The sequence below is a fragment of the Ammodytes marinus genome (assembly GCF_949987685.1).
Source record: "Ammodytes marinus genome assembly, chromosome: 23".
NCBI classification, from domain to species: Eukaryota; Metazoa; Chordata; class Actinopteri; order Uranoscopiformes; family Ammodytidae; genus Ammodytes; species Ammodytes marinus.
Genome location: NC_137227.1, coordinates 619,545 through 633,449, shown reverse-complemented (window position 1 = coordinate 633,449; position 13,905 = coordinate 619,545). Strand labels below are relative to the sequence as shown.

The window sequence follows — 13,905 nt, the reverse complement described above, 5'->3', positions numbered from 1 at the left end:
TGACAAGACAAATAAAAGCTTTTTTAAGTGTTTAAAGTTTTTAAATTTGAGTTCAATATACTTAATGAACTGCCCCAACAACCGGTTTTCATCTCTTATGTCGGGTTGCGGCTTTAAACGGTGGTCCGCCAACATGACCGCTAGGGGCTTCCATACACCATTACCAAACCGACTTCACGCTGCAACAGTGAACATGAAAAAAAAAGGGCAACACCCGATTAGAACAAAACCTCGGTCTGACATTGTATTATCGCCTCCAGCAGAAGCAAACCTGCGCAAACAGACAAGGTGTGGGTGTCGACCTGTAGAATAACTATAAGACGTCATGATCACTTGGCAAGGAGAGGATTTTTCTCTGCAATTTGCAACAAGATGAGCAGTGTAAGTTTTTTTCTTTATGAGATCATAATTCTGATAATTTTTGAGGCGGGTCGGCCTGATGTATTGTATGTCAGGTTTAATTTGACTGTTGGGGCGACTGTAGCTCAGGTGGTAGAGCGAGTCGGCCTGATGCATTGTATGCTAAGTCTAAAATATTGTATGTCAGGTTTAATGTCATTGTGCTGTCGCATCCTTTATCGAGTGTCCGTCTTTGTTGATATACATACATGATGCTGTACGGAGGCGTTGCATGTGTTGCTAGGATACTAGACCAGGAGGGTGGCTGGAAGATATAAGGCATTAGTATTTTGCATTTACTTGAACGCCCCCCCCCCCCCCCCAATCCAAATAGAAACGAGAGAGGGAGCAGAGGAAGAAGCTGCAGCACTTCCTCAGTGACCTGGCTCTACTTGGATCTTTGCAGGTTGGCAGATGCAAAATGCAGAAATATGGTTTACACTCACAATTATGTGTTGCAACTGATCTTGTGTCTGTATGCAGGGCTTTAAATACTTCCAGGGCTGGCTTAGAGGGAAAGAGGAGCTGCTGCTGACGGTTGTTAACGAGGATCTGGTTAGTGTCAGTAGAGACAGGAAAAACAACATACAGTGCATCACCCAAATTGAGTAGCCTAAATACAGCTGCTTACTGGTTTGACTGACTGACTTGCAAAGCCTACACATTTCCTCTTGTATTTATCATGATATTATTATCCTCAGTGACCCATCCCACTCTTCCCTACCTTCAGGGTTGGCATTCCCCGGGTTTTGCCGTGTCCAGAGCCTCCTCCTGCTCCTCCAGCAGCGAGGTCTCCCCCATCAGCAGCTCCCCGAGCCTGGACAGCCAGTCCAGCTCTCCCCTCCCCGGGGAACCATGCCCACTGTGGGACCCCCAGACCCACTCACACACCAAGATGCAACAACAGACCCAAGGGTGACTGATTGATGCTACTTATTTTTTTTCTCTGCTCTGTAAACTAGCGTGTAAACAAAGGATATGTAAAACAAGGGGGTTCACCGTAGCTAGCAACATTATTAACACTGGATCTTTTTTCATCACACACAGTATGGACAGCTAGTGGATCATGAGGAGATATTCACTGATTTTGACAAAAAGTGATTTTGACAACAATCATTCTCCAGAATCACTGTCTCCACCCTTAAGACATCAAGAGAGGACAATAATCCATTCATTTAACATAACAGAAGAGAACATTTCAGAGTCATCAGCATGCATTTGATCTGGGATTAAGCACTGTATTAATTTTGAGGATTGGATAGTGCACAAAAGAGTGTTTCAGTCCAAACTTGTTAAATTGTGGAACCCAATATATCAGACTGTTTAGAACATGGTTGGGGTCCAAATAAATGTTGTCTGTCATCCTCATACGTTTTTATGGTAAGCTGATTTATACGGTTTCTAGTTGAACTACAATCTTTGAGAAGTTTTGAATTGTTGGGGCAATTTTGATCGTACAACTCATTTTTTTAACATTTGGTCGAGCAAAAAAACAAAGATTTTGTGTTTGCTGATTTTACAATGTGAGGATTTGTTGATCCACTGAATTCTATATCAATTTAGTTTTTGTGTCCTCCATTCTTTCCATTTGTCTATATGGGACACACCAGTACTCTCAATTAATTGGGCCTTGAAAAGAAACGGTGGTTGATCTTTGTGTCCCTAGGGAGCCCAGCAGTGAGGAGCATCTCCTTCCAGCCTCTCCCAGTGAAAGAGAGATTGCAGTACCTGTAAGTGTGTCCGTCTAACACTGAGACACAGCCCTTTTCCACCTCTAACCCCCCTAGAATCCCCACACTCCGCCTACTCTGTTCCTCTTTCATTAGGAGGTGAACTGCACTCTGTTCCTACTGGCTGGCTATGTCAGGTACGCCCGGCCCTACGCCTGGATACGCTCCAATCACGAGCGCCTGGTCAACATCGGAGGAACGGACTCCATGGTCAGGGACACGCCCATGAAGCTCAAGTCCATCGCAGACTGGCAGACGCGAGGTACGGAAAGAATGCCAGCATTCCAAACAGAAGAAAGTTATTCTTTCACAGCGCCCATTCAATAATTACACCGTTTTCCATGAGCTAAATCAGACGCAGATGTCTCAGGAGTTAACCATCTCTAAGAGCGAGAGAGACCAGAATGTGGTGTGTGGATTAGGTTTGTGGAAAAAACTCCAGGGGCCTCATTTATAAAGGTGTGCGTAGAAACCTTCCCAAAACATTGCGTTCGCACAAAGCCAAGAATGTGCTGCGCAAAAAAAAAGTTGAGATTTATAAAACTGTGTGGCGCACAGTTGCACGCAATCTTCCCTTTATAATTACCCACCTGCGGTGAAATGTGCGCAGACGATCTCCACCCCGTGTCCACCCACTACACCTCCCAGTTTCATCCCACAATCTACCATACATGGCGAATGCTAAATAGCTCCAGAATATGATGACGCTCTTAATAAGCACGGACCTTTGACTGACATGAGGAAAAAAAGGAGGCAACCTGCCGCAAAGAAAGCGACTGGGAAGGAAGAAAGCCCGTGCCATGCGTTGCTGTAACTGCCACACAAACACACACACGCACGCGCTGATCACATATCATGATTGGCACAGTCATTATAGTATTTGTTAAGATGTTTTGCCCAACTTTGTACTGTATGAAATATCACGTTTTAGCTAACCTGTAGGACTATATATAGGCCTATATAAAATGTGTTGTGAGAAGTGAAATAATGCATTAGCCTGTAGTCTATTCCAAAGCATTGTTTCCCTTCCGTGAGATCAACACATTTCCAACAATAGTTTAAACTTCCAGGGTGAATTGTTATGGGAAAGAGATGCATAAAATAATTTGCTAAATTAATAACATGATTTTATCTAACAAAATATATAGTTTTAATTAATATGTTTGGCCTCCCTTAATTTTGTACAAAACTACTTTTTACACAGCCTAAAATAAAGACTATTTGCTCTCCCGCTGGCCACTCACGGACACACCTCCCGACGTATATGATATTATTATAGAGTAGAACTATAAGATTCAATTTAAAACTATAACCAAAACATGTATAGACCTACTTGATAAGTAAATCAACCTACATCATTACTGTATACCATAGACAACAGTAGCCTATATTCGCAACAATAGGTACGCACATGTAATTGATTAAATATATTGGGTGCCATGCATTTCACAAGGATGTGTGTTTTTCGATGACAGAGCTTTATTTCGTGGTGTTGCCATTGAGTGTCGCTGATTCCCCGAGTCAGGAAAACCTTGCGGAAGCTCTACGCATGGTTAAAAGTTGGCGTGGGAATACGCACACTTCTCCGCAAAGAATTCTTTTATAAATACCACCGGTTTGCTACCGCACATTTGACCGCACATTCTGCCTGTCTACGCAAGGTTTTTGTGCGCAGCAAGCTTTATAAATGAGGCCCCTGGTGTTTTAGTTCTAAACATTACCCCTAAACTGCCAGACTTCTACAAATGTTTATTCCAGGTTTTGAATGAAAAGCTTTTCTGTCTTTGAGGCCTTTTTTTTTCTCCAGGTATCCGTGTATGGGATGTTGTCAGTGAGCTGGTGTCCCTGTGCACTGTTCCCTCTCCCTCTAACCCTTTCGCCCTGGACATGCGTTACATTAAAAGCCTTCCCCTCCCGGAGCGCTTCCTTGTCACAGGCGCTCTCCTCAACTTCCTTGAGATGTATGTGGTCTATGGGAACCGGGACGAGTTGCATTATGACAAAGGTAGAAAAAAAACAGGAATGCTGCTTTTCTTAAGCCAGCAGGTGGTGCTATTCAGCTACATTACAAAAAGGATCAGACATAATCCGCCTTTTCTCCTACTCTACACTCTTTGTTGAGGGTATCTGTAAAATGTTTTGTCTCTTCCATAGTGATAGAGGAGGTGAAGCCTCTGAGGCGGCTCCATGTCCAGGCTCTTCTGAAGATGCAGCGCCACAGACAGAACTCAGCAAGTAGTCCCTCTGGAGAGGAATGACTGGAATGACTATATCACAGAAGAACCCATGGTGACACCCACTTAACACACACTTTAAATCTCGTACAATCTTCCTTATTCAGCTTTATTATTGACTTTTACTTATTAAGTCCCTAAGTGACATATACTCAACATCCTGGTGTGGTGGTAAGGTGACTTTGACAGGATGGGACTTCCCAACATTTGCAGTGTGACAGGTGCACACAAGTGAAGGAATAAGCTCATTTTAAAAAGGTTGTTTTTTGTTACTAAAGGTGTGTCTTGTATTACATTTAACCTAGTCTGACCATATTTCATGAACACATTTATATAGAACAAGTTAGGAAAATATCGCTGTGACGTATATGTCTCATCTGGCCTTTAGCCTTATAATAGTCATGGAAATCCTGATCCGCATATTTGTCACAATAACAAAAATGTGTGTAAAATATATTACAAAACTATTTTTGCATATCTGTAAATAAAACAAACCCAATGTTACTGTCCTATGCTGGTCCCAGTTTTATGTTTATGCTATTTGTTTTATTCTTCTAGTAGGGTTAGGGTTAAATAAAACATCAGAAATGTTTTCTATGTGGTCCACTTGGTCTGTGTTATATCCTCCATAATTTTCCTTAAAGGAGAAATGGGTCTGGGTTCTTCTGCGATATATATATAATAAAAATGAGATATTCCCTCCATGCACTTTGACTGGCTTGTAGAATAAATAATATTAAAGCAGTTAGGTTGAGATTTAAAAAGGGCAACATTTAGGTATTTTTGGTTGGAATTTAATGATGTGTGTTTAAAGCTATAGTGCGTAGCTTCTGTTGCTCCCATGAAGAATTGTTAGTAATTACAACAACACTGTCGGTGCATCTACACAAGATAAGCCTTTGGTGATGGCACATGGATTTTATTCCTGTATGTCCAGGTTCTTTCTGAAGAATGAATCAACAACTGACACATTTCTTGGGCTCTTTCTAAGCTCCCTGCGCTAGTGTCGGGGGGTAACACCAGTTTGTAAACACTGCCATACTGAGAAATACAGAATTTTTGTGGAGCCGATAGGCTTAATTAATTTGTCAACTTGTTGGCGATGGCTTGAATGTGTAACTAATAATCATTTATATGAAAAAGTCACACTATTCAGATTTGTAAAAAAAAAAAAGAAAGAAAAAATTGTGCAACCTGTAGACATAATATCTGGAATCAGCTCTGGTAGGCTGCATACTGTACAAATCCATTTGTTTCAAAGCTGCAGAGTCTAGTCTGGAGCTGTATCTGCGTATTAACTACACAGGAAGGTATAGTCACATGTATTGGAGATTTCTTTTTATGTTTGAAATGTTAAAACACTGAAATAGCCCTGGGAAATAAGTCAAATGACACATAAACCTCTCTCCGAGCGGGCTCGCCCTCCCAAACCCAAAACCGTTCAATCCCATTCTACGAAACGCACACACACACACACGGGAATTCGATATTCTTTCGGCAAAATATGACATTTTAAAACTGGAACATTCAAGCATGAAAATCATTTGTCAAGGTCAGAGCTACTGAAGTTAAAAAGCTGGTTAATAGAATATCTTTGTCATTGTAACAAGTAAAACGAAATTAAGTGCAGTCCTTGTTCAGTGCAAAAACCTCACATTCAGGTAGTAGGGGAGAACGGGGTAATTTGTCACATGGGTTGGATGTCACATTCGTTATATCTCGCCACCAGAGCGCGCTAGCTCTGAAATGTTGATATAAAAAAGGTCCAGAATTGGGATCAGAGGTCACATACATAGACTTCCTTGGAGGAAGACAGCTGCATTTCAGGTGAGAGGATGTTTTGTGTTTTTCATGTCAAATTCAAAATATTTTGCTTCTCAGTATTTTTCTTCTAGGCTTTTACACAATGGGTTTATAACAAAACACTTGTTACCCTCAGAAAGTGTGAAGGGTAAACTATAGTTTAGATTGTGGTTAGCAAGCTAATTAGTTGTCAGATGGTTGTTGGCCTTGATGCTAGCAAGAAATTCAAGTTGGGGTTGGTCGTCAAATTTTTTGGGGGGTTGGTTGTCACATGTTATCTCAAGGCTGCAGCCAGAAAAGGAACCCAATAACGAAAGAAATTGTCAAGCTGTATCCTCACTGACACCCCAGAGAAGGAAAGAATAGAGCAGGAAAAGGCAGCTAGCAAGCAAAAGAAAAAAGGGCAACAAAATCAAAACAACCCAGTGCATCCCAAACTAGACCAGCTGCCAAGGCTACAGAACGTTATGTAGGCCTATTTGTCAACTTGACAATGCAATTAAACATTCAAATTTGGTTCTGCCTCCTTGCCTTCTTTTTAAGATTTTTCCCATTAAGATAACATTGTGACAAACAACCCCATAGTGTGTGACAACCGACCCCTTGATGGGGTTGGTTGTCACAATGTGTCAGAGTGTCTTTGATGGTAAATTACTTCTTCATTACAATAAGTTGGAAAAAAAGAGAGACACACATTTCTAGCCAACACCTTAAGCTTCAATTTAATGTAGGAATGGCTATTGACAGATGTTTTGGTGATGAGCAATTCTCACTAGAGTAAAAAGTGTGCCTACTTACCCCGTTCTCCCCTACGTATGCATAAATTAATTAATTAAAACTATAAAAATTGTTAACTATATTCAATCACCCACACAAACATTCACATTCAGAAATGTGATACGCAGCTGCTTTGGTAGCAACATTTAGTGAGGTTATGGCTGTTGGGTAAAAACTGTGTTGTTAGTCCGTTTGTTCTTGTTTTCATGGACCTGTATCTCCTGCCTGATGGCAGTAGTTCAAACCGTTTGTGATGAGTCCTGCAGGATGGAGTTTGTCTTTATAAGGCAGTGGGAGCTGTGCAGTTCGTCCAGAGAGGGAATAGGGCAGCTGGTGATTGTCTGCGCTGCCTTTATGACCCCCAGGAGCCTTTTCCTCTGTGCCACCGTGCAGCTTGAGAACCAGACACACAGACAATAGGTCATTATCATTTACTATCTATGGTCATTATGCATACATGTGTCACAGCAGTATGAGCAAAACATCTACGGACAAACAAAGTGTTGTATAAAAAGTTTTAATATTTCATAAAATAAATTTAATTAAATATGTACAACTACTTAAAAACAGCACATTGATCAAATATTCTTATAGCAGGCACTTAAACCCCCCTTCATTGAGAGAGGAGCTGTTGTAATTGAAAAGATAAACCACAAGTACAAACATTTTAACTTGATAAAAACCTAGTGGCACGTCAGTCAAAAACTCCTTTTTTGGTTAAAAAAGGCAACATTTTATAGCTTAGTTTTGGTCAGAAAACACATAATGACAAGACTCAGGCAGCTACAACTCATCAAGTCTTTCATTTGTAAACCTTAAGACAGAAACTTGAGCATGTTATGCAATACTGCACATATCAATGCCCACAACAGTCACTTGAACCAAAGTTAGTTGGGACACCTTTTATGGCTTTGGCAATGTGAAAGAATAGAGGCTCAGAGTTAGACGCACCGCAGACTGGCTGCTCAATATGCAGAGTCACGGTCAGACCAGAGGAGGAGAATTTGGAACCTTTAAGAAGATTTGCCAAAACATTTTGCCCCCCCAACTGGGAACACAGTGTTCACAGTGTTGGGACACAAACAGACTCTTCTAGTCACGGCAGGATGTTTTTGCCACAAGCATGTAAATAATTCATGAGTGGAAGGTTCAAATTGTTTTTTTGAGTGGGATTTTTTAGGGTGCAGGCTCTGCTTGGGTCCATCTATAATGCAGGTGCTGGGCTTTCATGGAAGCTTTTGACCTCTTTAAAAAAGGTGCTCCAAGAACTTTCAGTTTTTGTTTATTCTTGCACCCCCTTTGGACAAAAGCGGTAGTGCTTTTACTATGCCAGCTATAGTTCCAGGTAGAGGGACCCTTGAGAAATAGCCTGGTCCAACCAGACCATCGTACTTCATTTCATTTGTACAGAAGGTCTGGAAGTGCTGTAATTGGCAAACGTTCACTCACTTGGAGGCGGGTGTCTGTCGAAGTTTAAAACTATTGGATCTGCCCAGTGCCACTCTGGATTAGCCAACCAATCGCATCACGTGTGTCATGAGCCGGCTTTTGACGGTGCGTTCCAGTTGGACAGGGAACTCGGAAATTTCCGACTTCACTACATATTGTAGTCTATGAATCTACCGGTACCTGGCAACAGTAACTTGTTAGAGCCTAATGTTTAGTTATTTGGACAAGAAAGGTTTTAGGCGTCCATACTTTCGCGAGCAGATGCACTGGAACACAGACAGGTCGGAACTACCAAGTCGGAAATCTCCTTCTTCCGAGTATAAAGGAACGCAGCATTCAACTGAAACTGGAGCGTTCTCAGCCACTCGCTCTGTTCGCTGATTGGACGATTGTAGATTCTCCGGAGAATCTGGGAAATGCGCTGTACACCCAGACTGACTACTGAAGGGAAAATGAAATTTGGGCGGGCGGAGCCAGGCTACATGAGAAAGGCATATAAAATAAAATAATTATTTGCCTTGATAGTCTTGTTTGTCATTTATGATCAGAGGATTGTAACTACTTTAAGTAACTTATAAACCTTATTTAAACTGATGTGTGCAGATGTGAAATTTTACAGTTGGAATATTAAGAAAGTGCTCAAATGACTAAATGCATTCATGTGTATGACAGATTACAAATCACTTTTACCCTATTATGTATGACACAACATTTTGTATTTTCCCTCCGTTTCTCTTATCTTGACATCCATGTAATCTGGGCCAAAACTCTCAACACGAATTGTGTGGTTTGGTCCATCCAAATTTCAAAATAAGGAAGAGTAAAATACTCGCTAGTGCCACATGGTTATTAAAAAAATGAAATAAGGATTTATCCTGGCCAGTCACAAATATAAGTTAAATAAAAATCAGCCTTGAAACAAACAAAAAATCAAGACTATCATCGTCTTTTCCAGTTTTTTATCATCATCTGTGGATCATTTTGCCAACTAGCTGGTATCATTGTCCTTGATTTAATAGTCACTTTTCCAACAATCCCAAAACCTTTTGTGGCTTAAGCATCAAGTAGGCTTCTTAAAAACAAACAAGCCATCTCAAATGAACCATGTCCTTGTGTAGCTGTTGACCGGTCAACAAAGGGCACCAGTCCACAGTTACTATGCGCTACGACGGACGCTCAACTTAGTAGCATCAAAAAACCTTCAAGTCCATATGGCCACTGATTACTGTCTTACAAAAGAGTCTTCTTGTGTCCATACTAAACGTGGAGTGTCCCCCACCTCTGTTTCTGTAATCGCTCCCTCTCCCCAGTCAGTGCTATGGCCCTCCAGGCTCCAGTCGTCAGGTTAATGCGTTCCCGCACTTTTCCAAAGGAGTTAACGGTTAAAAGGTTCAGTTCTAGCTGTCGGAGGCCGATCCTCTTCTGCTGATGGCCCAGAGTGGGCTGCGGGACACAGAGCCCCTCTTCTTCCAACGAACTGAGGAAAAGAAAAAGGAAAAAGTCGGTGGTGTTAGCACAGCTGAAAATTAAACTTGAAGTGTTTTAATGTTAATCATGAACATCTAACCAGCCCTAATGGATTGCCAACCTCAAATCTACGGGGTCCTTACAAGGCCTTTCATTTACTACAACTACGACATTAACATACTTTAGTCCTTTACTTGAGGTTAATGTGTGTGTTTCATTAGTGGAACTGCTTGTTGTCAAAATCACTTTGTTAAGATCAATTAATATCTCCTCACTATCAGCTACCTGTTTGTACTGTGTGCACTGAAAAGAAATCCAGTGTTAATACCCAGTCTAGGCTCTTTAAAACGGGCATGTTGCTAGCTATGGTGGGCCCCCTTTGTTTACACAACAGTTTACAGAGCATAGACATAAGTCATAGTGAGGAGATCTTCATTGATTTTGACAAAGTGATTTTGACAACAAGAGTTCTCCAGAATCACTGACTCCACCTCTAAATAACATTTGGCAGAGCAATATTATGGTCTCACCTTTTCCCAGACTGGCAGAGCTCTTGGTGAGGGCTGGAGAGTGTGGCATCTCCCCCCTGGCCTCTCCCAATGGCAGCGTGGCCGAGCCCTCCTGCTGCCAGTCGCTGAGCGCCCGCTGGAAGGAATGTGCCAGGCAGGCTGTCATGTCGCGCGCCCGCTCCGCCCGGCTGCACCAGAAGACGCGGCACTGCAGCTGCTGGCCCTGGTGCTTGCAGATGTACAGGAAGACATTGGGCCTGTTGGCGTCTGCGGCGCAGTACGCTATGTCTTGAAGGTACGTCTTGGTGAGCTGCCGGCCCGTGCTCAGCTCCTTGACCTCCACGTACCTGGGCCGCACCACCAGCGCATGATCTTTCCTCAGCTTCTTCTTCCCTTTGGCCATGCCTTCCAGCAGGTGGGAGATGGCGTCCTGGGCCTGCTCTCGGTCCAGGGAGAAGATCTTCTCCGTGCCCAGGTAGTGCACCTTGAAGAGGGGGTCGCCGTGGGACAGGGACTCTGTGCGGTCACGGCCAAAGCGCCGACGCAGTGCAGCTGGAGAGTTCTTGAGGGTCTGCATGAGGTGGAACGTGCCCAGGGACATGGTGCGCTTCGGGCCGGGTTTAGGGGAATTCTTAGCCGAGGAGTATCTGCCGGTGGTCAGCTGGTCCTCTTCTGAACCTCTCCCTCTCTCCCGACTTTCTTCTACAACTGGAGCGTAGCTGCATCCACTGCTTTTATCTGAAATGATAGAGAGACATTGGCGTTGGAGACGAGAGCGTGAATATTTTAACAGAGACATACTTTTAAGCTTTGTCAGGAGATAAATAGTCTACAGCTAGGAAATGGATTATTTCGAAACTGCAAACCAAATAGGATCGGTTGCAAAGGTGACGCACTCAGTGAGGAACACTCATTCACCACAGACACCAGCCAAGCCATTAAATATTTACAAGTAGTTTTGACTTTGGCTTTGTTGTCACCGCACAGAGAGGCGTAGAATGATACGGATGATCTGGAACCAAGCCAAAAAATACATGAAAAGGTCACACAAGTGAAGTGACAGCCATGATTACATGATTACATGGCTGTCACAGGTACATAACCTTATTTGAGCTCAACCCCATGCCAAGTGTTACCAACACCCCATATCACTGTATTATTACTTAATGGAACATTTCAAAGTCTCTGTGACCTTGTTAACTCAAATCTTATGTAACCTCCACTTCTGGACCCCCATTGTGTTCCATCCTACAAACCCTGTAGAGCAGCCCGTACGCCATTGTGTTAAGACATTTTATCCCCCCCCCTTCTTTTTCCTCTGCCTTTCTGTCAACATCCTAGCTCCCTCCTCAGAAGTGACTTGCGATGAGAGAACCGCAGACTGTTCCAAAGTTGGTGGCCATTGTTAGTCCACCCCTGGTGTTCAGGAAATAGCTTTGCATCCCCCTCCTAAATATTCATCCGGCAAAAACAATAGAATGCTCGGCGAGTGTGTCACATCACAGGAGAAAGAGATGTAAGTTAGTTGAGCCAGTGCCTGGACATGTACAGTTACAGGTGTGGGGTTGCAAACATGTACTAAGGCTACTCATAGACATTAGACACACAATTTTAACTTGGAAACACACCAACAGAGCTTACTATATTTGCGTTAAACCAAGGCTACTTGGCAAAACTGGTTTTCCCCATCAACTGGCTGCCACAAGGTCAAGCTCAATAAAACAAAATATGATCCAAATTTACTTCCAGGTAAGGCCTTGCGGGATGCATCAAAGAACTTCTTGTGATATGAATTTGCCTAAAACCAACCTTCAATCTATAGGCTACAAGTAAGTACATGTCACGTCCAAAAAGTTAATCTGGGAAGTGGATTTATCATCATAAAGAGATTATCCATCTTTATTATTAGATGTATTCTAAATGTGAGGAAAATACAAATACAGTAAAAAAAAGTACTGAAAAATGTCAAATAAGAGGTGGATCCTCCTTTCTTATTTTGAGTGTGCTATGCAGTGTGCCCAGTAAGGCAGAATTTGCAAGATGTTTGGTTCGCCTGTCCTAAAACGCAATTGCAAAGCACTTTTTACTGCAGGTTATGTTGTCCTTCTTTTCAAGCCGAATGATCCAGCAGAGCACATTGTTTTCTTCAAAAACTCTAAATACGTTGCTGTGCGGCGTAAAGTCTCAGGAATATAGAGATTTTAGAGTAGGGGTCGGCGAGACTCGAAAGCTTCCCGCAGGACTTCACGCGAAACCGTCAGAAATCATGATTAGTTGATATAACGAATAGGTAAGAAACAATGATGCGTTTACCTGGCCACAGTTTCATGCAAACGATGTCCTCGTGTGCCACAGTTGAACTGCAGTCTCGAGATCTCTATTGAAACACGCTGGGCAGGTGGAAGTCTGTTATCCTTCACGTTCACTAAGTAGGCCTACCGACGCCCTCCACTCTTTCGCTTCCTCTATTTTTCTAAAAAAAATCAATTTTTCCCGTGAGCCAAGGGTTCCTCTTGCGCACATGAGTGGCAGTGAGACGCCAGCTAGTTTATGTACGGACTGAATCATGCTCTTCTCTCTCTCTCTCTCTCTCTCTCTCTCTCTCTCTCTCTCTCTCTCTCTCTCTCTCTCTCTCTCTCGCTCGCGCTCGCTCTCTCTCTCTCTCTCTCTCGCTCGCGCTCGCTCTCTCTCTCTCTCTCTCTCTCTCTGCTGGTCTGTCTGTGTGAGGTGAGTGAATCAGACTGCACATCGGAAGACAGTTTTAAAACCGCGTAGGCGCGAGCTCGTCACACGTGGACGAGCGCTTACGTCCGAGCAGCGAGGAAGACTGAGGCTGGTGGGTGTGTTAGCAGGGGGGGGGGGGGGGGTGAAGTGAAATACAGTGAATAACAATTGACCATTGGCCTACCTTTTGTTACTTTAACTGGCATGGGTGTTTTAAGTAGCTACATATTAACACCATATAATTTTTCATATAAAGTTGCCCCCTTAAATGTAACATTTGATAATGTTTGGAACTTTGTAAAACTTTAAAGTTGAAATAAAGTTATGTCCGTTTGAACAATGTTTGACAGGAGAAGTTTGCCACTGCTCCTCAAGGTCTTAACACTTTGGTTAATGATAAAATGCCTATAAAGCTAATGGCATTACCATTAGCGTCAGCTTTACATTGTGTTCATGTTAGCATGCTGCTTACACACCCTAATACGAAGGTGAACATAATATGACACCTTGAAGATAACCCATTTCTTACTGTGAAATCACAGTGAAATCTCTGTCTTTTCCAGAAGAAGATATTCACCGAGCCCTTATCGTTCCGAATTCCATTCAGGGAACAAGCATTTTAACAGTAGTTTGCCTGTCGTCATGTCGACACACCCGACAAAGCATCAATTTATGCCTTTTACAAGGTGGCATTATGATGGTGTTATTTCTGCGTACTTTTCACACATTTATTGCAGCAAGATCACAGTGAAATCTATGGGGATATTCACTGAACTGCACCTCCGAGTGATGGTGTGTTTATTGAATTCAGTG

At 42.6% G+C, this 13,905-nt stretch overlaps 2 protein-coding genes across 3 annotated transcripts; one reads left to right on the top strand and one right to left on the bottom strand.

Annotated features, from left to right (window-relative positions):
• Positions 1–194: 194 nt before the first annotated feature.
• On the top strand, positions 195–4,955 carry LOC307269296 (uncharacterized protein). Of its 2 annotated transcripts, XM_080052224.1 has the most exons (8): positions 195–381; positions 734–805; positions 883–954; positions 1,130–1,314; positions 2,066–2,129; positions 2,226–2,391; positions 3,937–4,134; positions 4,284–4,955. In XM_080052224.1, the coding sequence occupies exons 1-8, from the start codon at positions 373–375 to the stop codon at positions 4,385–4,387; spliced, it is 870 nt and encodes a 289-aa protein (XP_079908350.1). In that variant the 5' UTR covers positions 195–372; the 3' UTR covers positions 4,388–4,955. The 2 variants fall into 2 exon arrangements, with proteins under 2 accessions (XP_079908350.1, XP_079908351.1); XM_080052225.1 differs by lacking the exons at positions 734–805; positions 883–954.
• Positions 4,956–7,516: 2,561 nt separating this feature from the next.
• LOC307268914 (low density lipoprotein receptor adapter protein 1) lies at positions 7,517–13,049 on the bottom strand. Its single transcript, XM_080051713.1, has 3 exons — positions 12,682–13,049; positions 10,390–11,106; positions 7,517–9,869 (listed from the first exon to the last, which is right to left on the bottom strand). Exons 1-3 carry the CDS (start codon positions 12,695–12,697, stop codon positions 9,790–9,792), a joined length of 813 nt encoding a protein of 270 aa, XP_079907839.1. The 5' UTR covers positions 12,698–13,049; the 3' UTR covers positions 7,517–9,789.
• Positions 13,050–13,905: the final 856 nt, after the last annotated feature.